This window comes from Leuciscus leuciscus (assembly GCF_965113295.1).
Source record: "Leuciscus leuciscus genome assembly, chromosome: 11".
Taxonomy (NCBI): Eukaryota; Metazoa; Chordata; class Actinopteri; order Cypriniformes; family Leuciscidae; genus Leuciscus; species Leuciscus leuciscus.
This window is the reverse complement of record NC_138735.1, coordinates 3,330,972-3,354,311: the sequence shown is the minus strand read 5'-3', so window position 1 is coordinate 3,354,311 and position 23,340 is coordinate 3,330,972. Positions and strand designations below refer to the sequence as shown.

Below are 23,340 nucleotides of genomic sequence, written 5' to 3'. Positions count from 1 at the left end.
TTTCCATAACTGCACTTCGTTTGGTCAGAATTAACGTGCGGGAAAATTTCAACAGAACTCCCGGAAGTAAACAAAGAGGTGGAGAGACGACTGCGTGTGCTGATTGTATCCTTGGTCATATTTTTTCATATAGTTTGTCTACACCACTTTAGACAAACAATAATATTTGAGAATGAACCGAGGATGCAGCTCGAAAATAATGTTAATAATAATTTCAATCAGGCTCCGCATCTCCTCACAATTCCAAGTTTGTCCGCGAGCTGCAAACTGTCAACAAACATTTCTCCTCATCCTATAATGCACAGTGCAGCTGACTACGGCAAATGGCTTAGTCCAAAAATGCACAGTTCTTTGGCAGTTGGTTCTGTTCGAGGTCGGATCACGTTCTCACCACAAACGAACCGCTCCAGAGTTCGTTTCAAAGCGTACCGAGACCACCTCTTCCAGGAGGTCTCGGTACGCTTGTTTGGTCCGCTTTTGGTGCGCACCCGAGTGCGATTGCCACATTCACACCTGCCCAAACGAACCGCACCAACGGGGAAAACGAACTCTAGTGCGATTCAACCGAACTAAATGAGGCAGGTGTGAAAGCACCCTAAGTGTATGGACCAAAAACCCTGCTTTTTTTCCACACACACACACACACACACACACACACACACACACACACACACACACACACACACACACACACACATAAAAAAAAAAAAAAAAAAAAAAAAAGGAAACATGAGGAAATCATTTTTGGGTGACCTATCCCTTTAACTTGTATGAAATGTAACATTTGATCATTTGATTCTCTTTCAAATCAAAAATGGTGAAGCAAAGCAAAGCAGCTGGAAACTCTGCAATTGTGTTTTCTCTTCTTCCTTCCTTCTCTTGTTCACTCTTCAACTTTTCAATATTTCAATTTCGAGCTGATTGGTGACCTGTCTCAGTAAAGGGCAGTCTAGACACGCCATCAACACCTTCTTTCCAGGAGTTCGAGGGACCATCGACACTTTATATCTCACTGAGCCACCAGGTAATATCTGGCTGCAAGTGGAAGACATAAGAGACAAAACATTTTGAGAATTCAGCCAAAGGTGTATTTAGTTTTGCACTGCCCATTTCTGATCGCAACATAAACAGGATCTTTCACACAAAAAGATAATTATAAATAAAACAAGATATGGAAAATGTATATGGACATCTACAAAAATAAATAAATTTGTCTTTGTATATGTCTGGGCATGTTTATGGGTGTGTGGTGGAATAGTTGACAAGACGGTTATTAATAAATTTGCATTTGCTTTATTTCAACAGCCAGGTGATATAAATATGAAGTTTACCTGTAAGATTTAATTTTGATTGGCATCAGACCAGGTCCATCAATGCGAAGCTGAACATTTTGCAGGATGAAATTATAGGGATTCTGGAAATCCACACTGGTCATGAGATCTTTGCCAACTTGGGGGGTTCCACTCATCTGTGGATGAATTATATTGTAGAGCACCAACAAATGTTTAGTGCTTTTACATAGCTCTTTGTACAAGTACACAGGTAAGTTTGGAAAATCTTATCTAAAATAAGAACATAAAATCTGCCAAATCAAGTGTCAAAATCATTTAAACTTTTGAAAAACCGCGTCTCGAAATCTTGCGTTTTGCGTTTTGCTTTAGTTTTGTGTGAACGAGCCCTTATTGTGTTTTTTATCAGTACAAAAGCCAAATGGACCATTTATAATCAGTGATTCTGTCCACGTTGGATGTGGGTGCAGAGTTGTTGATGTGGTACATGACAAATCCATGACAGTAAACTCATGCCACATCCTATTTCTAATGTGTTCTATGCGCTTGAGCTCTTTCTGACATGAAGGACAAATTAACTTAATATGAATTCACTTCATATTGAGCGCCGGTAAGCTATCTAGTGATATAACAGTCTACATGCGCCGGAGGCAAGCTATTATTCGAGCGATCTGTGACAATTCCCGTGTGCAGCGGCGGAAACCGTACATGGAGCGTCGGTTTTGGGTTAACCCGGGAAGAACCAGCGCATGGTGGGATCATTTTTATCAATGAAGTTGTGTTTACACCGGCACACGCATGCCCAGTGTTGGTGAATGGTCACGTGATCCGCGTTTTCAGTCGTTTTAATGTGGACGGAGATCAATTCTAATACGCAGCTAAAACGCTGGTGTGGACGGAGATCGTATTCGTTTTAATTCTCCGTTTCTAAACTAAAACGCAGTAGTGTGGACGGGGCCTAAGACACAATAAGACAAAAGACTGCCTCGCTGTCTGCTGTGAGTTTGTCTGCTTCGGTGCTGTAAGCTCCGTATTAGCCTCGTATTAGCCTCGTATTTCCTTGTTTTGAACCATCACTTACTACAATTTCTAGTTGTTTATACTACTACTAAATACAGCTTACCCAACATCGCTGGCTTCCGTTACTACTAACACAACACGCTGGTAATTCGCTAGCCTGTTCGAGCCACCCGTGCGCTCAGCTATTTTTATTTATTTATTTTCTCTCGCGCCTTTGAGTTCATAAAAGCTCAGGTGAGTAAGAATCACTCAACAAACACGGTGAGTAATGTCTTGTCCTGTTATTATCATGCGTCGCGTCTGAATGCGTTGTTGTTTTTGGAGCTCTATTGATTTGATTTATAATTCTTGATTTTTCTCTTTAAACTCGCTTACAACGAAGATTTTCTACTTTTCCTCACTGAGAAGCACTACTGCTCAAACCTCATTGTTACAACGCGGACTGTTGAGCAGACGCGTCTCAAGCCTATTAGTGATCCAATGCTGGATACTCTTAAAGGTTACGTCCGTGGATCACGGCTGAACGCGTCTTCTCCACACTCACTTATAAACAAAATTTTTTTTTTTTTTTTTTGCCTATCGTGCGTCTACTCTACACCCCAAGCACTAAAAAAAAAAACAACTAAAAAACCTCATAGTTACAACACGGACTGTTGAGCAGACGCGTCTCAAGCCTATTAGTGATCCAACGCTGCATACTCTTAAAGGTTACGTCCGTGGATCACGGCTGAACGCGTCTTTTCCACACTCACTTACAAACAAACAAACTTATAATATAAATTAGTATTAATATTGATAGCATCACTGGTAGCTTCGTTGCTAACTCACTGTCCATCTGTTAAAATGGCGAATATATCAGATGTAAGTGTCTACCGTTTGGTGCAGGTGAGGACACATTTGAGCTGCACGCACTGCAGTCTGAGCTGGAAGCTGTTGAGAAACAGATCCACAACCTTTTATTGAGACAGGCCGAGCTGAGAGACCGGTGTTTGGCTCTTGAAACATCACGTGCCGATGCACACAAATCAGTGTTTAACGTTACTAACCCGCTGACTCCGACCGCGTCTACTCCGTGCGTTCCTCAGCATCGGTCGCAATCAGCCATGGTCTCGTTCACTCCGGCTCCAACACGCCACCACGAAGCCTGGGTGGTTCCGCAGCGGAAGACGCGAGTCAGGTTTAGACCAAGACTTTCTCCGACCCTCCCGGTTTTCGAGTTATCCACACAAAACCGCTTCTCCCCTCTACGCGAAACAGAACACGATGCTGTGATCATCGGCGATTCCATCGTTCGGCACGTACACGCTACGTTAGGTAAAAGTAAGGTGCAAAGTCACTGCTTTCCTGGTGCTCGTGTTTCTGAAATCGCTGCTCGCGTTCCCGAGATCCTGAACGGTGACGAGCGCGTCGGAACTGTGGTCCTGCACGCGGGAGTGAACGACATCAGGCTGCGCCAGACGGAGATTCTGAAGAAAGACTTCAGGAATCTATTCGATACGGTACGCAGCACATCGCCTAAAACAACGATCATTGTGTCAGGACCGCTTCCCACGTACCGACTAGGGCATGAAAAGTTCAGCAGATTATTTGCGCTAAATGAATGGTTAATGTCATGGTGCAATGAGCAGAAACTGCTCTTTGTAAATAATTGGAATCTGTTTTGGGAGCGTCCTAGGCTTTTCCGTGCTGATGGCTTACACCCAAGCAGATTCGGAGCAGCTCTTCTGTCAGATAACATCTCCAAAATGTTAAATACCCTTTGACTAGTAACCAAAAGTCCAAATCATAGTCTCTGCTGCACCAATTCAACTAATATAAATACTAGTGTAGAACATTGCATAGAAACCGTGTCTATTCCTCGTTTAGTGAGATCAAATAATAAATCTAATGCAGGATCTAGGAAAAATCTAATTGTTATTAAAACAGAAAATGTTGCTATTAGTAAACAAAAACTATTTCTAAAGCTAGGTCTTCTAAACATTAGATCACTCACACCTAAGGCAGTTATTGTAAATGAAATAGTCACAGATAATAGCTTCGATGTACTTTGCCTTACTGAAACCTGGCTTAAACCAAATGATTATTTCGGTATTAATGAGTCTACTCCTCCTGGATACTGTTATAAGCATGAGCCCCGTCTGATTGGTCGTGGCGGAGGTGTTGCAACCATTTATAGAGATATTCTAAATGTTACTCAGAAAACGGGTTATAAGTTTATTTCATTTGAAGTACTTGTACTAAATGTTACGCTCTTAGATGTTAGAAAAACATCCCTATTATCTCTAGCCTTGGCTACCGTATATAGACCGCCAGGGCCTTACGCTGATTTCCTAAAAGAGTTTGCAGATTTTCTCTCAGACCTATTAGTCAATGTCGATAAAGCATTAATTGTTGGAGATTTTAACATACACGTAGATAATCCAAATGATGCGTTAGGAGCTGCGTTTACAGATTTATTCAATTCATTTGGGGTCAAGCAAAACGTCACCGGACCAACACATCGTCTTAATCATACACTCGATTTAATTATATCACATGGAACCGATCCAACCGATATAGATATCATTCCACAAAGTGATGAAGTCACTGATCACTACATGGTAACTTGCATATTACGTACTGCTGTAATATGTCATGCAGCGCCGCGTTATCAACCAGGCAGAACAATCCTCCCATCCACCATAGATAATTTCTCAAATTGCTTATCTAATCTGTCTCAGCTGCTGCCTGAACCCAAACAAACAGATGAACTAGAAGAACTAACTAGCACTATGAGCACCATTCTCTCTAGAACATTAGATGTGGTTGCACCTATTAAATTAAAAAAGGTCAGAGAGAAAAATAAAGCACCATGGTATAACAATACTACGCATGTTTTAAAGAGAGAAACCCGTATTTTAGAGCGTAAATGGAAACAAACTAATTTAGAGGTCTTTAGAATCGCGTGGAAAGACAGTATGTCACGTTATAAAAAGGCCCTAAAAGCGTCCAGGGCTGAGCACCTCCGCAAACTAATAGAAAACAACCAAAACAATCCAAGGTTTTTATTTAACACCGTGGCTAGACTAACAAATAAACAGACGTCACCCGAACAAAATATCCCGTTACAGTTCAGTAGTAATGATTTCATGAACTTCTTCACTGAGAAAATAGAAAGCATCAGAACCACAATTGTAAACGTTCAATCTTCAATCGCGCCTTATAATTCAGCTTCAATTATCACCCCGCAAGAACAATTACAGTGCTTTACAACTATAGAACAAAAAGAGTTAAATAAACTTATCACTTCATCTAAAACAACAACATGTTTATTAGATCCTATACCAACTAAACTACTGAAAGAAGTGTTACCTGTAGTGGAAGAGCCTCTCCTCAATATTATTAACTCGTCTTTATCTCTAGGTCATGTTCCAAGAACATTTAAACTGGCAGTTATAAAACCTCTCATTAAGAAACCACAATTAGATCATAATAATCTAGCAAATTATAGACCCATTTCAAATCTTCCATTTATGTCTAAAATATTAGAAAAAGTGGTGTCCGCTCAACTGGGCTCTTTCTTGCAACAAAATGATATCTATGAAAAGTTTCAGTCTGGATTCAGACCGCATCATAGCACTGAAACTGCGCTCGTTAAAATCACAAATGATTTACTTTTAGCTTCTGACCAAGGCTGTATCTCAATACTAGTTTTACTTGATCTTAGTGCTGCGTTCGATACTATAGATCACACAATACTCTTAGATCGACTACAAAATTATACTGGTGTTCAAGGACAAGCACTAAGCTGGTTCAAATCATACCTATCTGACCGCTACCATTTTGTCTATTTAAATGGAGAAAAATCGATCATAACTCCAGTAAACTATGGAGTGCCGCAGGGATCTGTATTAGGCCCTCTGTTATTTTCAATATATATGATGCCACTTGGAAATATTATAAGAAAACATGGAATTAGTTTCCATTGTTATGCTGATGACACTCAAATATATATTTCATCAAGGCCGGATGAAAACGCTAAATTTTCCAAATTGACAGAGTGTGTTAAAGATATAAAAGATTGGATGACGCGGAATTTTCTTTTATTAAATCCAGACAAGACAGAGGTAATACTTATCGGTTCAAAAAACCGCCCACAAAACCTCGCACAATACAACTTTAACATCATAGGATGTCCTGTTACTTTATCCGCTACAGTAAAAGACCTGGGTGTTATACTCGATTGCTACCTGTCTTTTGAAAATCATATTTCATATGTTACAAAAACAGCCTTTTTCCACCTTAGAAACATTGCTAAGCTACGTAATATGCTATCAGTTTCTGATGCAGAAAAGTTAGTTCATGCATTCATGACCTCGAGACTGGATTACTGTAATGCCTTATTAGCTGGTTGTCCTGCATCCTCAATAAACAAGCTACAGTTAGTCCAAAATGCCGCCGCTAGAGTTCTTACGAGATCAAGAAAATATGATCATATAACACCGATTTTATCATCACTGCATTGGTTACCTATAAAGTTCCGTATTAATTACAAGGTATTGCTACTGACTTATAAAGCCCTAAACGGCTTAGCTCCAGTCTATTTAACGGATCTTCTATCGCCCTATAATCCATCGCGCTCTTTAAGATCACTAAATTCAAGGCTTTTGGTCATACCTAGGATATTCAGAACCACCAAAGGAGGGAGAGCATTTTCACATTTGGCTCCAAAACTCTGGAATAGTCTTCCTGATACTGTTCGTTGCTCAGACTCGCTCTCCCAGTTTAAAACTAGATTAAAGTCGCATCTCTTCAGCCAGGCATTCATATAATCCCACAGTTCAAACTACAATCCGGCCTCTAGCTCATAAATGCCAGAGGAGAACTGGCCCCCGACTGAGCCTGGGTTCTCCCAAGGTTTTTTTTTCTCCATTAGGTCACCTGATGGAGTTTTAGGACACCATTAGGTCACTTGATGGAGTTTTTCGGTTCCTTGCCACTGTTGCCTTTGGCTTGCTCAGTTGGGGATATTTTGGGGATATTTAATTTAATTTTATCAATCAATAAATTCCTCTTGAAACAAACTTTGTTGTATTATTTAAATTTAATACTGTGAAGCTGCTTTGATACAATCTGTATTGTGAAAAGCGCTATACAAATAAACTTGACTTGACTTGACTTGACTTACAATAACTTACTTCGCTTTGATGTGTCCAAGTCAAAGGTTTGATGATAGTCATGTTATTTTTTTCTATTAAAGGGATAGTTCACCCAAAAATGAAAATTCTGTCATCATTTACTCACCCTCAAGTTGTTTCAAACCTGTATGAATTTCTTTTTTCTGCTGAACACAAAAGACGATATTTTGTAAAATGTCGGTAACCAAACAGTTGATGGACCCCATTGACTTCCATAGTAGGAAAAAAAAAATACTATGGAAGTCAATGGGGTCCATCAACTGTTTGGTTACCAACATTTTTCAAAATATCTTCTTTTGTGTTCAGCAGAAAAAAGAAATTCATACAGGTTTGAAACAACTTGAGGGTGAGTAAATGATGACAGAATTTTCATTTTTGGGTGAACTATCCCTTTAAGGTTCATTTTTGTTTGCTTCTTTCTACTATTTTTTGTCCTTTCAAAGAAAGTCAACCGATCAAAAAATAAATATAGGTTTGGGACAACACTGAGGGTAAGTAAAAATGGATAACCCATTTTTGGGTTATCCAATTAAGAAAAAATTACACATATACATTATTTCTACACAAATCAATATCAAATTTGAATCAGAATTTGAATCAAATTTGAAATCTGTATCAATACCAAGCCCTACACAGGAGTTCCCTTAAGAATGGTTATTGAGGGTATTTACCGTTAATGAGAGTTTAGGAGGCTGGAGAGTGAATACTTTCATCGTGATGAGGGACATGTCGGTTTCCTCAATATGCCCATAGACCACAAAGAGCAGTTTTGCCTGCTCCACCAGGTATGGTGTATACTCCTTAGCATTGACATCTACCGTCAGGGACTCAGCTGTAAAGATATTATGATCACACTGTAGCCTAATCCATTAACAGTGTTCCTAGAGTTCCTTAGAGCTGTTATAACTCGATCTCAAAGTAATGTGCAGTTTTACTGAAACAGTTGTGACTCACTCTTCGAGGCTTCCACAGTTGCAGCTTTGTTTTCAGTCTTGAAGGTCATGCTGACGACACCCGTGTAAAACGCCACACAGCCAGTGATGGTAGCATTGATAGTGCGGGTCTTGCTGGTCTGGTTGTTAATGTTCAGCGTCAGCTTGAAGTCATCGCCTATTTTGACGGTGTCGGCCTGGAGCTCGATGGTCACTCCTGCTTCTGGCTTTGGCAAGTTATCCCCGATAGCCATGCCGGAACGCTTTGCATTCTGCATGACCTCTCTCTCCTTGACGGTTTCTAGAGTCAAAAGGGTTGAAGGTAAATTGTTGGGATTTTCCACTGCTTCCCACAACATCAGTCAAATCACTATTGTTTGGTGCACATGTACATTGGGTGTTTGGCATCCTTATGGAAGTCTGTTGAATAATTAAATAATTGAAGGACTCTGCTGAGTCTCCTAAGTGACTCTAGAGAGCTTTTGAGTTATTGAAACCAGCTGTGTTGTTAAACTGTCAATCCAAGAATCCAGAAGGCAACACAATTTATTTGGACTACCCTTGAACATCAAATGACCCAGGATAGATAAACATTCAAGGCTTTTGAGATGTTTTAGACCAAATGAGGTTGCGAGCAAAAGGTCATTAAACCCACCAAATTTGTAAACCAAGGCCCTTGAATTGAATTCTGCGTGTCAACCTTAGCAAGGTAAAAGGTTCTTTCTAATCACGTCATAGTCACTAAAGCCACGTTTTCACCTAAGGAATGTTCCCCAGGAACTAGGGACTTTGGGGTGGTAATCGGTGTGTTTCCACCGTAGGAACCAGGGGTCTAAATGAAGTTCCGGGTAAAAATTTCCCCCTCAGAAAGTCCCTTCTCGTGAGGTAGTACTTTTTCAAAGTTCAGGAACTTTCGGGGGTGGGACTTCGGGCGCTGAACATTTTGATTGGTTGACTCCATGCAGCATTTTATTTCAACCACCATTTTTTTAAATCTTTTGCGGTACATGTAGTAAGAGTTGTTAGCTATTCGAATCAACAATGGAGTTAAAAAAATAAGACAGATGGACCGACGACGAGGTTCAGGCTTTATTAAGCTTATCTGCAGAGGACGAAATTCAGCAGGAACTGGAAAGTTGCGCGCAGTCCTACGTCACCGGACTAATTTGCCTAATCTTCACGGTAGTTTAGACCATGATGGAAACGCAGACAGCAACAGGTCTGGGGGGGAAAAAGTTCCAGGGAAAAAAAGTTCCTGTGACAAATTGTTCCGGGTAATTTCGGTGGAAACTCAGTTTAATACAATGGTCAACTATATCTTCTATAAGGCCTGTGTTCAAATTTAGTTTCCAACACTTAAAGGATTCAATATCTCAGGAAACCACTGTAAGCTACCGTGACATCCCCAAGTTCACATGCATATCAGAGACAGAGTCGCATTGCTTAATTGAATGCAGCTTTCCTGATCTAATGTCACATCGCTTTTTGATTCTGTAGAGTGATGTGAAATGAAACTTACTTTCTGGATATTTATAGGTAGAAGTGATGTCCTCATAGTCGCTACTGCCATGCTTTTTTGTCACAACGAGCTTTCCAACATATCCGGTGTCCACATGGAGAATCTTCAGTTTTCCCTCCTTATCAGACCGATGGAATACCACATCACTGTTCAGCTGAAGACAGGAGAAAGTAATTTTTTTATGTCCATTTGTTTGTACAGTAGCTAAGATTTTAATATCTTGTAAATTAAATCTAAAGGTATAAACATCAACGAGAATTTACATTAGGGATGTGCCCGAAGCTGAATACTATGGGCCCTGTTTTAACGATCTAAGCGCACGGTGCAAGTTCACTTAGCGCGTGTCCGAATCCACTTTTGCTAGTTTAACGGCGCACCAGGCGCATGTTCTAAAAGGGTTGTCCCTATTCTCATAATGAGTAATGGGTGTGTTTTGGGATTTACGTGCGTTAAACCAATCAGAGTCTCATCTCCCATTCCCTTTAAATGCCAGTTGCACTCGTGCCATGGCAAATTCGTTATTTACATGAAGGAATTTGATAGTGGAAAGGCCAAACGCGTCTCCAGAGCGCAAATGGAACTGCTCGTGCGTGAGGTAAAAGTGCGCAAGCAGATCATCTACGGAACAAGCCGGATTCCACCATATCTTTATGTACACAATTATAATATTTTGCATTGTAATCCTTTTATTTTAAATATATGGCATGTTTGTGTACTGCTGTTCGTCCCTTTGTGTGTAATAAGCAGAGTGTACGCACGTTGTGGACCCGCCTATAGGTGCACATTACTAACACGCTCACTAAATAACAAAAAAAATATTGCGCCATTGACTTTAGACCAGGTTTCAGTTGGTCAATGATGCAGTCAATTTCTGTTGCCTCAAAATAGCAACGCGCCAACAATGCGCCAGAACAAATGGGCGCAAATGCATTTGCTATTTAAAGAACGTGGCGCAGGATGAGAAAATGATAACTGCGTCGGACTGAAACTAGCAAAAAACACTTGCGTCGCGCTTGCCGCTGCATTGCGCCGGGTGTTGGATAGGGCCCTATGTTCGGAAAGGAAATGACGTGTTCTAAAATATGAAATGGTAAGAAAAATTTTATTTCAACGTTTTAGTGTTCTCTCTGAATTCTATATTTGGTTATTTGTATTGTATATAATTTGGGGGTATCTAGGAGTGTGTGCTTACAAGAATATGCGAGGTATCGATATTGCTTTTGAATAGACATACTTTTTACTTTTGCTTTCTAATTTGTGATCATGCACACTCTGTGTATAGGGAGCACATTTTACAAGATAAGATCTCTTCTTACAATGCTCTTCTCTTCATCTCTTCTTACAATCTTCACATGAAAAGTGAAATCTGTGAAATGTACTGTAATCGACTACCGCCTTGCAGTACTAAGCCTTAGACTAAGCCTAACCATGTCCCTTTAGGGGCTCCATAGAATATGTTATTCATTTTCCGTGCCTTTCCAAATTCGGATTTAGGCTTCAGGCACATCCCTAATTGACATGTTTTTTACCTCTGCAAAGACAAACTTTGCATCGAACGGATAGCTGAGCTCTCCCTCTTTGATGGCATTGACAGACGTCGGGCCACATCGATAAAAACCTGAATGAGAGAAGAAAAATAATTCATATATAACTAAAGGTATATTTATGATGTGCCAGAAGTCATGGCAAGGATCATACCATCACTGGTCTCCTGAGGGGTGGAGTCGATCACCTGCCAGCCAGAGAATTTTTCCGGCAGATCAGGCCTCTTCATGTACACCTCAGTCCAGCAGTGGTAGTTCCTTTAAGAAAAAAACTAAACTGTATTACTAATCAACCTGTCAGTATATAACATTGGCTTTATAGTACATTAACTCAATACGGAAAAATCATGCAATGTCTGAGATAAAACTGCGAATTATATTAACCAAGGCACCCATTTTTTGCAGTATAGGAGTTAGAACCACTTGAATGTAACACTATTTGTGTATCTCACCAGACTGAATCTATAGTTCGGCTTCGGTCCACTTTCCCGTCTTCGTCCAGCACAATGTCTGTCTTCAGGTTTCCTGTGTTGTCGTGAGCAGAGCAGAAGTTGGTGATGACCCGTGCAGGGATCCCAAGACAGCGCATAACTAGGTGGAAGGTTGAACAGATATTGGAAAATTTGAGGTAAAATCAAGCGGCAACCTTCAGTCTCTCTCTTAAATCCAACACGAAAGTGACTTAAACTGCAATTCATCGACTGGCCGGTAGAGACAATCCCATATACCGCCCATGTTAATATGCCCAACTTTACAGCAGAAATAAATGTGTTTACAGCCTGGTACAAAAAGTGGTTTTGGTCTATATAGCTAATTTTGCCCTTCATGACAATGTGAGGGGGGTGAATATTTTTATAACTTATCTGTTTAAATTATATTAAGTGTTAAAGTTCTGAATAAATAAGGGCGTGGCCACTTGAGTGACAGGTGGATTGCCGCTGCTGTCACTACTAGCCGTTTGTCTGCTGTTTGTTAGCGTCACGTCACCTCAGCTAATCCACGTCTTTGCCCATTTCCGGTTATCAGGGAGTGACGCGCTGCCAAAAGGGCGACGGCCGGTTCCGTCCAATGTGAGTTTCAAAAATGCTCTCCAGAAACCTACGGGTGACGTCTCGGACAGTATGTCCATATTTTTTTTACAGTCTATGAGTAAAATGTGTTGTTAAATGTCACAAGTCTACAAGTACTTAATTCTGAAAAAATTTACAACTATCATGAAGAAAACGTTCTCAAACGGACGCCCCAAATAATGCGCAGTGGCCATACTCACAAGTGTTCATCACGCCGGCAAACACCCAACACTGGGCGAAGCACACAGTCTCACCACTCTTTTTGGCATATTTTAGAAGGATTTCAGGACTTCCGGTCCAGGCAGTCGGTGCTGTGCCTTCCGCGTAATCGCCACTCCAGTTGCCAACCATGACACCATCATCGTCCTGGGCGTTCATCTGAAAATATATACCACAAAAATGCTTAAATAAACAACATGTATTATATGTATGTGTAATCATATAAAATGGAATTGCCCATACTTTGATTGCTATAATCAAATCATACCAGAGCTGATGCTTGCCGAACAATTTCAGTGGCACTTCCACGGAAAAATAGTGGTACTTTCCCAGAATCCAGGACCAAAAGACAGGCATCCAGAACCCCCTGTTCAAACTACAGGAAAACACATAGGAAGTTAATTCATGGGTGTCAAATCCTGGTCCTGGAGGGCCAGAGTTTATCCAAAGCCGTTTTAAGGCAAGCCTTCAAGGTCAGCAAAAAATTGTGTAATGCTGTGAAGGAAACCAGAAGATGTTTTTTTTTAATGGGTGTCAATGAAGGAGAGGCTTCACATTTAATGTGAATATTTTGTCAGCTTATCATTTAATGAATGGACAGCCCATCATCAGCTAATCTTCAATATGTTTGCTATTAAATATTTGAATTGGATTGATATATTTTTAGAGTTTACACCGAATAAATTATGTTTTATAAGAGAAGTCACGGACAATTCCACTGTAGGTTGGATTCAGTTTACTTCTCATTCATTTCTATGGTATCCGCAAATAGTGATTGACTAATGCACAACTCTGAACAAAATTCAATGACATCAAGGCTGTAATGTGATTGGTTATCAAGGCACATGTGATCCAAGTTAGCCGTCACGCTTTGTCCAATAGTAGAGCCACGGACGGACCCTCGTATCTCCCAATAATTAGACAATGGCTGAATCCTAATTGCCCCCTAAACCCTTAATCACAATTCGCTACGTTAGACCACTAATACAGTTCATTTGAAGGAGTGAATGAAAACGAGTGAGTGAACTCGGACAGCCATTGAGTGTATATCTGCGATTTTGGATTCAGCCCATGTTTGGTTTAGCTTCAACACTAATCAAACACACCTGGATTAGCTAATCAAGTTTTGGGGCTTTTGAAGGACTCGATCTAGTCCATCTATGGCTCCATCTGAAAACTTAGGCAGCTGACTTGTTGCCTCGCTGCCTTATAAGCAATTACTCAGCAGGCAGCGTTTGCACACAAAGGCACCTCAAGAAACTGATTTCAAACGGACTTCTGAGGCAACATAACAGTTTAATGATCTACAGCAAAATAGAGTGAGCTTTGGTGAGAACTAAACAAATATTTAATCACTACAGTAGTAATTTCTGACTGGAAATGACATCAGAAGTGGAAAACACTGGTCAAAAACGTACATTTTGAAAACGTAAGTTTTCAAAAACGTACACACAAATTGACCAGCATCAGCAAACTTTCAGACGCCATCTGTATTTTTTAGGATTGTGGGATTTCAAAGGTAGCGAAGGATAGCGAAGGATACATCAATGATGCCTTCTAAAATCTATCAGATGAAGGCATCTCAGGAGAGAGGAAGTGAAGCTAACATTGGATTCGGACGTACCTTGATGCCTTCCTTGTTTTTGTTTTTTTTAAACTAAATTTACACACATTCAAGTGTTGAAAGAATAAAGCTTAAAATAAAGTTAAAAGTATTCAATGTTTACATATTCATACAACAAAATATTTTCGGGTCCATGAAAGATTTGTGAATATGATTAAAAATGCTGGCACTGACTGGCAACTTGAACACAATACTCTGGCAGGGAAAGAGTTTAGTGATGGCATACGGACATGAGCTCAATAGGAGAAAATTTGTTTTATTTCTGGGGGGAAAAAACTCTGGATTACTACCAACCTGTCCAAAGTTCCATGAACGGTAGGTAATGTTGCTGAATTCTCCATTGTATATAATCCCCACATCATTCATCACATACTCCTTTCTGTCTTCATCTTTGTCCATGTACACGTGATCCGCTGGGAAGAAAAACATACAATATACATGATGCGTCATAAGCATTTGTTTATGAACTTTGTTTATGTCAGTGCTCAAAATATTAAAGTTTGTTTCCAGTTTATTAAACAAATGGTTCCGGTCTTTGTGCCTTATTTATAAAACATGCATGCGCTAAAATCCATGCTAACGTCCATATTTACAAAAACTTTTTTTTACGTGGAAAAGTGCTTAGTGCCACATCAGGGTCTGAGCAGACATACGCTCTTTTCTCTTTGCCAGAGAGTATTTGGAAATCAAGTAAAGTAAGTTCTCAAGTAAAGGATTTGGACATTGACTGGTGCTATTTATATAAATGACATTAATTAGGTGCCATTTACAAGGCGGAGATCTGAAACCATTCAGCTGCGTACAATTTCACCATCATAAATTTCACTTCTGGAAGCGATGCGTATGCACGTTTACACATTTCAGAAATGATCGTAATATCAAATGTAGGACGGTTTTCTATGCAACATTTTAGGGGCCTATTGGTTGAGCCACGTTCGAAGTCGTTATAAATTACTCTACAAACATAGACCTCATTACATGAATATTTAAATTATATTTTTATGGACCATATATTTTATAAAAGCAGTAAGCCCTGTGAAGCCATGGTTTATAGAGTAGTGAATTTAGAACAGCTAAGGGTTTTTTTTCTAAATTCACTGTAAACCATGGCTTCACAGGGCTTATTACTTTAAGCGTAACTGTTTTACTCACCAGGGTCCCAAGGATTGAACAGCACATAGACATCAGTTTCAGTGTTCCTCTCAGTGCGCTGTTTTCCCAAATCACTCACTACTACCACAAAGATTCGAAACCGGCCAATGATGCAGCTGGCGTCTGGTGTTACGCCAACGGTCACATAATTTCCTTGTGTTTCCACCACACGACTCTTCCAGCGCACTTCAGGTTTCTCTTTACCGATGGGCAAAATGATGTAGGTGCCCCTGTTTACATCAGGTGAACTGCCTGTGAAATGAACAGAACAGCAGATATGACCTGTGTTAGACTATGGTGATATTTCATGTACTAATGTAATGTCCTGCTTCTTCATTACAGATGTACTTTATCATGCATTGAGATGCATTACTGGATGCAGAATCTCACCAATCAGGAACTCCAACTCCACATTGTCCTGCTGTTTATTGAAGTCCCGGTTAAATTTGATGATGATGGTGAACTCTTTATTCCTGCGCACGATGAGGTTGGAGCTCACGTACTTGTGAGTGTTGTGGTCTTTTTTGTTCTCCGTTGCACGCATGTCAACTCTCAATACTGAGAGACTTGCAGCTTGTGTTTCTAGAAGAAGAAAAAAAAGATTTGCTGAAAGACTGTGGTAAATTATTTTGGTTAGGGCATGTTTAAATGCAAACACAGGTAAGACTTTACCTTGATCCGGGGGTCCCCTTGGCCTCAGAACATCAAAAGCCACAAATTCAGAAGGATTATACTCATCTAAATTTGATTTGGCAAAGGGAATACGGCCGCTTACCGAGGGCAAAGTGAGGTTGGGTTGTAATAACATGATGTATACAAGATGCCTTGATGCTTGTCTGGAGGACAGATCATTTTAATGTTAGAAATCTACTGACATTATAGACTGCCCATTTGGTAAACATATTAGATATATCAGGTGAGGCATGGCAAGAGGAAAGCACAACTAAAACACAACCAAACTTTTGTATCAATACTAAAGAGTTATAAAAAGCGTAGAACTCACGGTGTGTGTAGAAGAGTAGATGTTCTGCTGATGTGAGGAGGCTCCAGGCTGATGTGCTCATGAAGAGCCTCATGCTGATTAATAAAGGCTCAGGACTTCCTCTTCCACTGGAGAAAAACACATCCATGGAACCAGTGCATCCGAAGTCGAGATGATCCCAAGATCAGGTCAGTCTGACATACAACTCTGTGACCTTGCGTCTGATTCTTGATGACAGCAGCATATTCCAGACTGTAAATAACATATAGATGAGATTATAACATCTATGTATTATAGCAATTCCTACAATATTTAATTATGAGAAGTAAAGTTATGAAGTGAGTCCTAAACTTATTTAAGGTCTTATGTAGATATCACTAAAGCGTTAATGATAAGATTTACGCACAGTGCGTTGAAATGAGGTGTTTGAATTGAGAATAAAGAAAAATAATCTTAATGTGATTTGCAGAAATCATTAACAATCATCAAGAGTTCACAGAAATCATTGACTTCTCTCAATTAGACAAATGATAGTGACATTTCACAGCAAAAATGCATTGAGATTGTAGTCATTAGAGTGTAAATACAAATTAATACATATGATCTTTGTATTTTTAAACCAAATAATGCTTCACAAATACAGCAATTCCTTCATCAGACAAGTGTTGCTCAAGAATTATGAGCTTCATCACACCAGTCTAAAAGCTTGCAAGATCTTAAAGTCCCCCTGTATTCAATAATTGTATCCCCTAAAACTCATCTTTGATCTCCAAAATGACATACTGTATGTGACCCTGGACCACAAAACCAGTCGCACAGGTATATTTGTGGCAATAGCCAACAATACATGGTATGTTTCACACTTTGGCTGATGAAGCAGACAGACGAAGCTTGATTCCAAAAATATAACAAAGTTTTAATGTACACAGGCAGGTGAACCGGACGCAACAGCGTGTAATACATAAACAGGAACAATAACCGATAAGGGACTGAATGGGGAGAATATATACAGGTGGATGAAGGTTAACTAATAAGGGACTAACAAGAACAGGTGCAGACACGGGCACCATGGTGGCGCAGACGGGGGGAGGAGCCAGGGTGGAGTCCAGACAGAGGGGGCGGCCAAAACCCTGGGGCTGATCAGCGGAGGCGAAACCATGGTGTGAGGAATCGGTGGAACCGAGCGGCTGATGGACCATGGCGACACCATAGACCCGGAAGACGGGAACTGAGACGCTGACCTGCAGGACTGAGGTTGTCACATGAGGACGGATGACCAGGGTGACGATGTGGTAAGGGAGGCCGACGGGGAGGTCAGAGGAAGGGAGGAGTCCAGGGGTGCAGGGTGAGGGTGCAGCCGACTGGACTGCCAACTGGAGTGTCAAGCGAGCCCAGCGGAGCTTCCGGGCAGACGGACCGGAGGCGATGAAGGAGTGGTGGGTCGAGGTGAGGGCGACGGGCTGACAGGACGAGGTGGTGGTGTGGGCCTGGAGGCCCGAGGTGTTAGCCGGGGACTCGGCCTCTAGCCGAGCTGGTGGCAGGGGAGCCCAAGGCGCATAGGATGAAGCGCACGGAGCGAGCGGCGGTGGCAGAGCCGAGGAGCTACACGACACCAGTGGTGCTGATGGTTCCAGGGGACTGGTCTTGACCAGCGATGTAGATGGGATGAGGACAACAGGCAGGGATACGGGCAGAAGACTTTCGGACGGGACCGGCGAAGAAGATGATGATGTGAGGGTGGGGACTTGGGTGGGAATAGGATCCGCGGACCACAGGTCTATCAGGTTATAGTTCACTCCTGGCTCTGCATTGGACTGACCCGCCTGCATCAACTCCGGGGATGGTTCAGGAACGACCTCGGTGTGCGCCTCGGGCTCGCTGGCTGTGAGGGAGAGGTCGCCATTCCGGATCATCCAGGCCAGGTAACCCAGTTAGGGCCTGCTCTCCGGGCGGAGGAGAAGCTGCAGCGTGGGTGAGTCAATCAAGTTCACCTTTGTTTGGTCGGTTATTCTGTCACGCTTTGGCTGATGAAGCAGACAGACGAAGTTTGATTCCAGAAATATAACAAAGCTTTAATGTACACAGGCAGGTGAACAGGACGCAACAGCATGTAATACATAGAAACGAACAATAACCGACAAGGGACTGAACTAAACGAGGAGAATATAGACACAGGGTAAACGAGGGAACTAACTAGACATAGGTGGATGAAGGTTAACAAATAAGGGATTAACAAGAACAGGTGCAGACAAGACAAGACAGAACATAATTGTGACAGTATTGGTCAAAATTATCGAAACTTCCTACCGTAAATATATAAAAAATAGATATTTTTGTGAGTGGATGCGGCAAACTCGCAAACGTAAATGGACAAATTAAAATGTTAAACTTTTGATTTTTTTTGCACCCTCAGATTCCAGATTTTCAAATAGTTGTATCTCGGGAAAAATATTGTCCTATCCTAACAAACCATACATCAATGGAAAGCTTGAGTGTAAATCTTTATTATGTATAAATCTCAATTTAAAAAAAATTTACCCTTGTGACTGGTTTTGTGGTCTAGGGTCACATATTTAAACGTCTTTACCTTGAAAAACATCAACTTCATGCCTTAAAATTGCTTGAATGTAACTCTAAAACCCTTTCTTCATTTAGTATACGATGAATATGCAACTGAGCCCCGCCTCCACTCACTCACAGCAGCTCAGAGTTCCACTCATTGACGATCACACGTTGATCTGATTGGTTACAAGGTAGTTTGTGATGTCAGAAACACCAGCGATTTCATACCATGTTTTTGAGACTGTCTTTGGTTCACTGCAGTTTTAAGGAGAAAATACTCAGCAATGGTGTTGACTTGTGAATTTGCACATGGTTTGTTTTAAAGCATATTAAAAAACACCACATAGAGATATAAACAACATTAAAAGCTGGATTTTCACCACAGGGGGACTTTAAGAAAGTGTTTTGGAACAACAACATGCATTGCTGGAATGTGTGTGACTTTACTTGATTGTGGATTTATTGGATGGATGGGCCTGCAGTAATGGCCAAAAGTGATGTCCGGAGAGTATATTTGCACAATATTTGCTTTTAATGGCACTTCAGGTTCTATTAAACAATCAAAATATTAGGAGTATGTTTTAGTGTGTTTTAGTGTGTTAAGGTATTAAAATGACAAAATTATATGGTAAAAAAGGGTTCTATTTTATAATGTAAAAAAGGCATAGAAAACAAAAAGCTCAAGGGAAAAAAGCATACTACAATGTAATCAGTTATTAATATTTTATTGGTTCTCCCATGTTTTTGATTACAACAGACATTCTCCTGCTGGGCTTCATTGGAAGACCTGCATGACTTGCAGACATATACAATCCCCAATACCATTACGTTTCCCATACCATGCTTTATGGTGCATCGCATGCATTTGGAATTAAAACACTCCAGTTGTCTTAAAATATATAAATAATTCCCCCCCCAAAAAATAAAAAAATAAATTTATATTCAGTTGGATTTCAGGAAGTGTCTATGTATGAGATCATGTCAATAAAACCTTGTTAGTGAATACGGGGAAGTGAAACTTGTGACACGCTGACATTATCATTTGACACAAATGAGAAGTTAAGTTGCCTCGTTCCGCGTATTTCACCTAAAATTCATGAGAAGTAAGTCAGATTCTGGGTCTAACTGAAAGGCTATGAAGTTACGTCTGTGTGATAATTATGTTGTTGGTTCTGATTCTGAGTATTGTTCAGATGAATTGGGTTTACTCTCAGGATCACCAATGGCCTCTTCACACACTGTGCACCTCAGACAGACTCATGGTGACCTACAGAAGCTGCGGTGAGATCAGTGTCACACACACTGTCAGTGAGACATTTTTAACAGAAATTGATACTTTTATTCAGCATGGATGCATTAAATGGATCAAAAGTTACACTAAAGTAATGTTACAAATGATTTCTATTTCAAATAAATGCCGTGCTTTTGAACTAAATTGGTCAAAATAAATCTGAAAAAGGGTATCACGGTTTTCACAGAAATATTAACTGTTTTCGACATTGATAATAATCATAAATGTTTCTTGAGCAGCAAATCATCATATTAGAATAATTTCTAAAGGATCATGTGACACTGAAGACTGGAGTAATGATGCTGAAAAATCAGCTTTGATCACAGAAATAAATTACATTTTACAGTATAATCACATAGAAAACAGCTCGTTTAAATTGTAATAATATTTCACATTTTTATTATATTTAATGTATTTTTGATCAATGAAATGCAGCCTTGGTGATAATAAATCTTACCGACCCCAAACTTTTGAAAATGGTGTATAAATTCATATGCACATTTCTGAATGTGTTTGATTGAGAGATGTCAATCTTTTACATCAACTAATGATTTCTTACATTCAATTCAAACCGCTCAGTTTATCTTAAAATGTATTTCAAATTGCCTTTTTTTCTGATTTCATTGTCTCAGACCCTTTACAGGATGTAGGATTCACTTTCCTGCCTTGGCCTAACAGTTTGACTGATCCTATGACTATCAGATTGGCCCTTATTCTGAGTGAGTTGTCATCTTTATTAATATTATCATTTCAGATGAATGAAATCAAGCCTAACTGTGTGTTCTCTTTCAGGGCAGTCCATCGATGAGCTTTATTCATCAGTTGAGCTGCTGCTAAAAGACATCCATGTAATCAGTCGGGACGAACCCCTCTGTCTTCCTCATTTCCCACGGTTCACTTTTTGTGGAAGCAGGAGAGGAGGTGAGCACAGGAAGGTTTTGGTTGTGTTTGTCATTTTTATGATATGTCTGTTGAATGTAATGTGAAATTATTAGGAAAAATGTATTTACTTTTAATTTCTCCAGAACTCATCACCATAGAATCATCATTTAAGTCAAAAGTAGACCTTCCTCTAAAGATTTGGCTTTTACATTCCATTTAAACATCGATGCTTTTATTTACTGTGAGCACGGAACTGAAATGTCTTTATTGCATTATGTTTCTTCCACAGGGTGATTTTCATCTTAACCTACATGCAATAAATCAAGATGGCTTGTACATCATTATAATTCATGTTCCATGAATTCAGAATAACTTCAGAATCGACAACAACGAATGACACGAGAGACTTCCTAGGGCACTTACATTTCTGGCGCATAATGTGATGTTTGAGAACCTAAAACCCCGTTTCTCCCAGTTGACATGGCAAGACATAACCAGCGTTAGCAGAAATCACCACTTTGGCCGGAGTTTTTATAAACAATCATTTTCTGTGATTAAAAAAAGAAAGGGGTTTTCGTGTAAATGAGAGGCCAAACTACAGGGAAATATTTGCATCTTCCTTTCATGTAAATGGGGCTTAAGGGTAGGCCTATTTAAACACAGGGACTAATGGGATAATTAACGAGACAACAGGTGGAAATAATGAACTAATCAGAACACAGCAAAACTAGGTCACATGGGGAAACACAAATGAACTCAGGATGACCAGTCACAGTTACTTACACAGAAAACTCCAGGCAGGAAACGTGTCAACAAACGTGTTGATTTGTAGCATTGATCAGCGGTTTGCAGAAGCAGCAATGGCATCGAGTGATTTTTGCAGGACACATTCAGGACTGTTCTGCTGGAGGGCAAATGCAAAATACATTTTTGGTTTAATACGTGCAGTTAAACACAGCTGACATAAAATGTTGTCGCCTCAATTATAATATCCAGTATCAGAGGGGAAAGAGATGCCTGGCTGTGGGTGTAATCGGGGCAGGTTTGGTCAATCGAAGCCTGACGTCTAATCAGGGGCGTCGGACTGGGGGTAAAACCAGTACTGATTACCAGGGCCCCAAGGGGAGAGAGGGCCCTTGAAAAGTCTGGAATATATTTTATTTTACCTGGATTTTTTCATTTCATAATTAAATTTCATAATGAATGTCAGATGAAATGTAAAGTTAGTGTATTGGCTGAATAACTTGGTTGATTGACTGACTACATTTTGTAAACAAAAAGGTAAAGACTATCTAAGGTCTTACGGTCCCACCCCTTGCTAATGCGCCAAATGCTTTAGTCCATCTGCATGTATTTTGTTTATGTTAGTTAGTTGAGAATCTGGTGGAGCGCAAACTTCTGCTGTAGAAATGTCTTTCTCAAAGAAAGCCAAATCAGGCCACCAAAAAAGATAGGAAAGACAGGAGAAGGAAAGAAAACAAAATGAGGGGAAACAATTGGTAACTGACTTCTTTCAAAGAAAGGTGAGAACAAACTAGAACACGGAATCTATAGTGCTAAACTGTTTGAATATCTCCGCGATCGTTAGTGCTAAAGATGAACTGAGACAACCCATTGAAAGAGCAAAACATACACTTATAGATGATAATTTGGTTATACATGTAATCTGAGGTAAAGGCTAAATAAATAAACTGTACGCTAACAATGTTTGCATACAACACACAATTATAATAGTAAATATAGTTTAGTTTAATTTTAAATTAAAAGGCTATAATATCTAAAATTAGCATTAATTAGCTATTTTATAGCCTACTTTAGGTGTTATATATACAAAAAAAAAATTTAATATCATTTATCTTAAACTTAGTAGAACGGCTAAATTGAACTCGAGGTTTTCAACAAAAAAAAGTGGTGGGTACAAAATGACTCATGACGAAATCTGGTGGGTACGCATTTATCTCTGTTTTTAGAGATAAAACTCTTTACATTCGATTACCATGAAAACGCATCCCAGGGAACGATCGACTCGGTAACCATGTGTTAATTACCCCTAGGTTCATTTTTCACCGGAATTGTC

The 23,340-nt window shown here is 40.0% G+C and overlaps 2 protein-coding genes across 2 annotated transcripts; one reads left to right on the top strand and one right to left on the bottom strand.

The window, feature by feature from the left end:
• Positions 1 to 672: 672 nt before the first annotated feature.
• On the bottom strand, positions 673 to 16,636 carry LOC309509546 (coagulation factor XIII A chain-like). Its single transcript, XM_082184325.1, has 15 exons — positions 16,550 to 16,636; positions 16,219 to 16,382; positions 15,937 to 16,128; positions 15,547 to 15,798; positions 14,689 to 14,807; positions 13,039 to 13,146; positions 12,752 to 12,929; positions 11,934 to 12,072; positions 11,636 to 11,739; positions 11,467 to 11,555; positions 9,938 to 10,091; positions 8,441 to 8,719; positions 8,158 to 8,318; positions 1,332 to 1,468; positions 673 to 1,035 (listed from the first exon to the last, which is right to left on the bottom strand). Exons 2-15 carry the CDS (start codon positions 16,352 to 16,354, stop codon positions 891 to 893), a joined length of 2,193 nt encoding a protein of 730 aa, XP_082040451.1. The 5' UTR covers positions 16,355 to 16,382; positions 16,550 to 16,636; the 3' UTR covers positions 673 to 890.
• A 3,524-nt stretch (positions 16,637 to 20,160) lies between these two features.
• Positions 20,161 to 21,596, top strand: LOC309509942 (lymphocyte antigen 86-like). The gene is made up of 4 exons (XM_082184946.1): positions 20,161 to 20,371; positions 21,014 to 21,100; positions 21,174 to 21,302; positions 21,553 to 21,596. Exons 1-4 carry the CDS (start codon positions 20,251 to 20,253, stop codon positions 21,555 to 21,557), a joined length of 342 nt encoding a protein of 113 aa, XP_082041072.1. The 5' UTR covers positions 20,161 to 20,250; the 3' UTR covers positions 21,558 to 21,596.
• Positions 21,597 to 23,340: the final 1,744 nt, after the last annotated feature.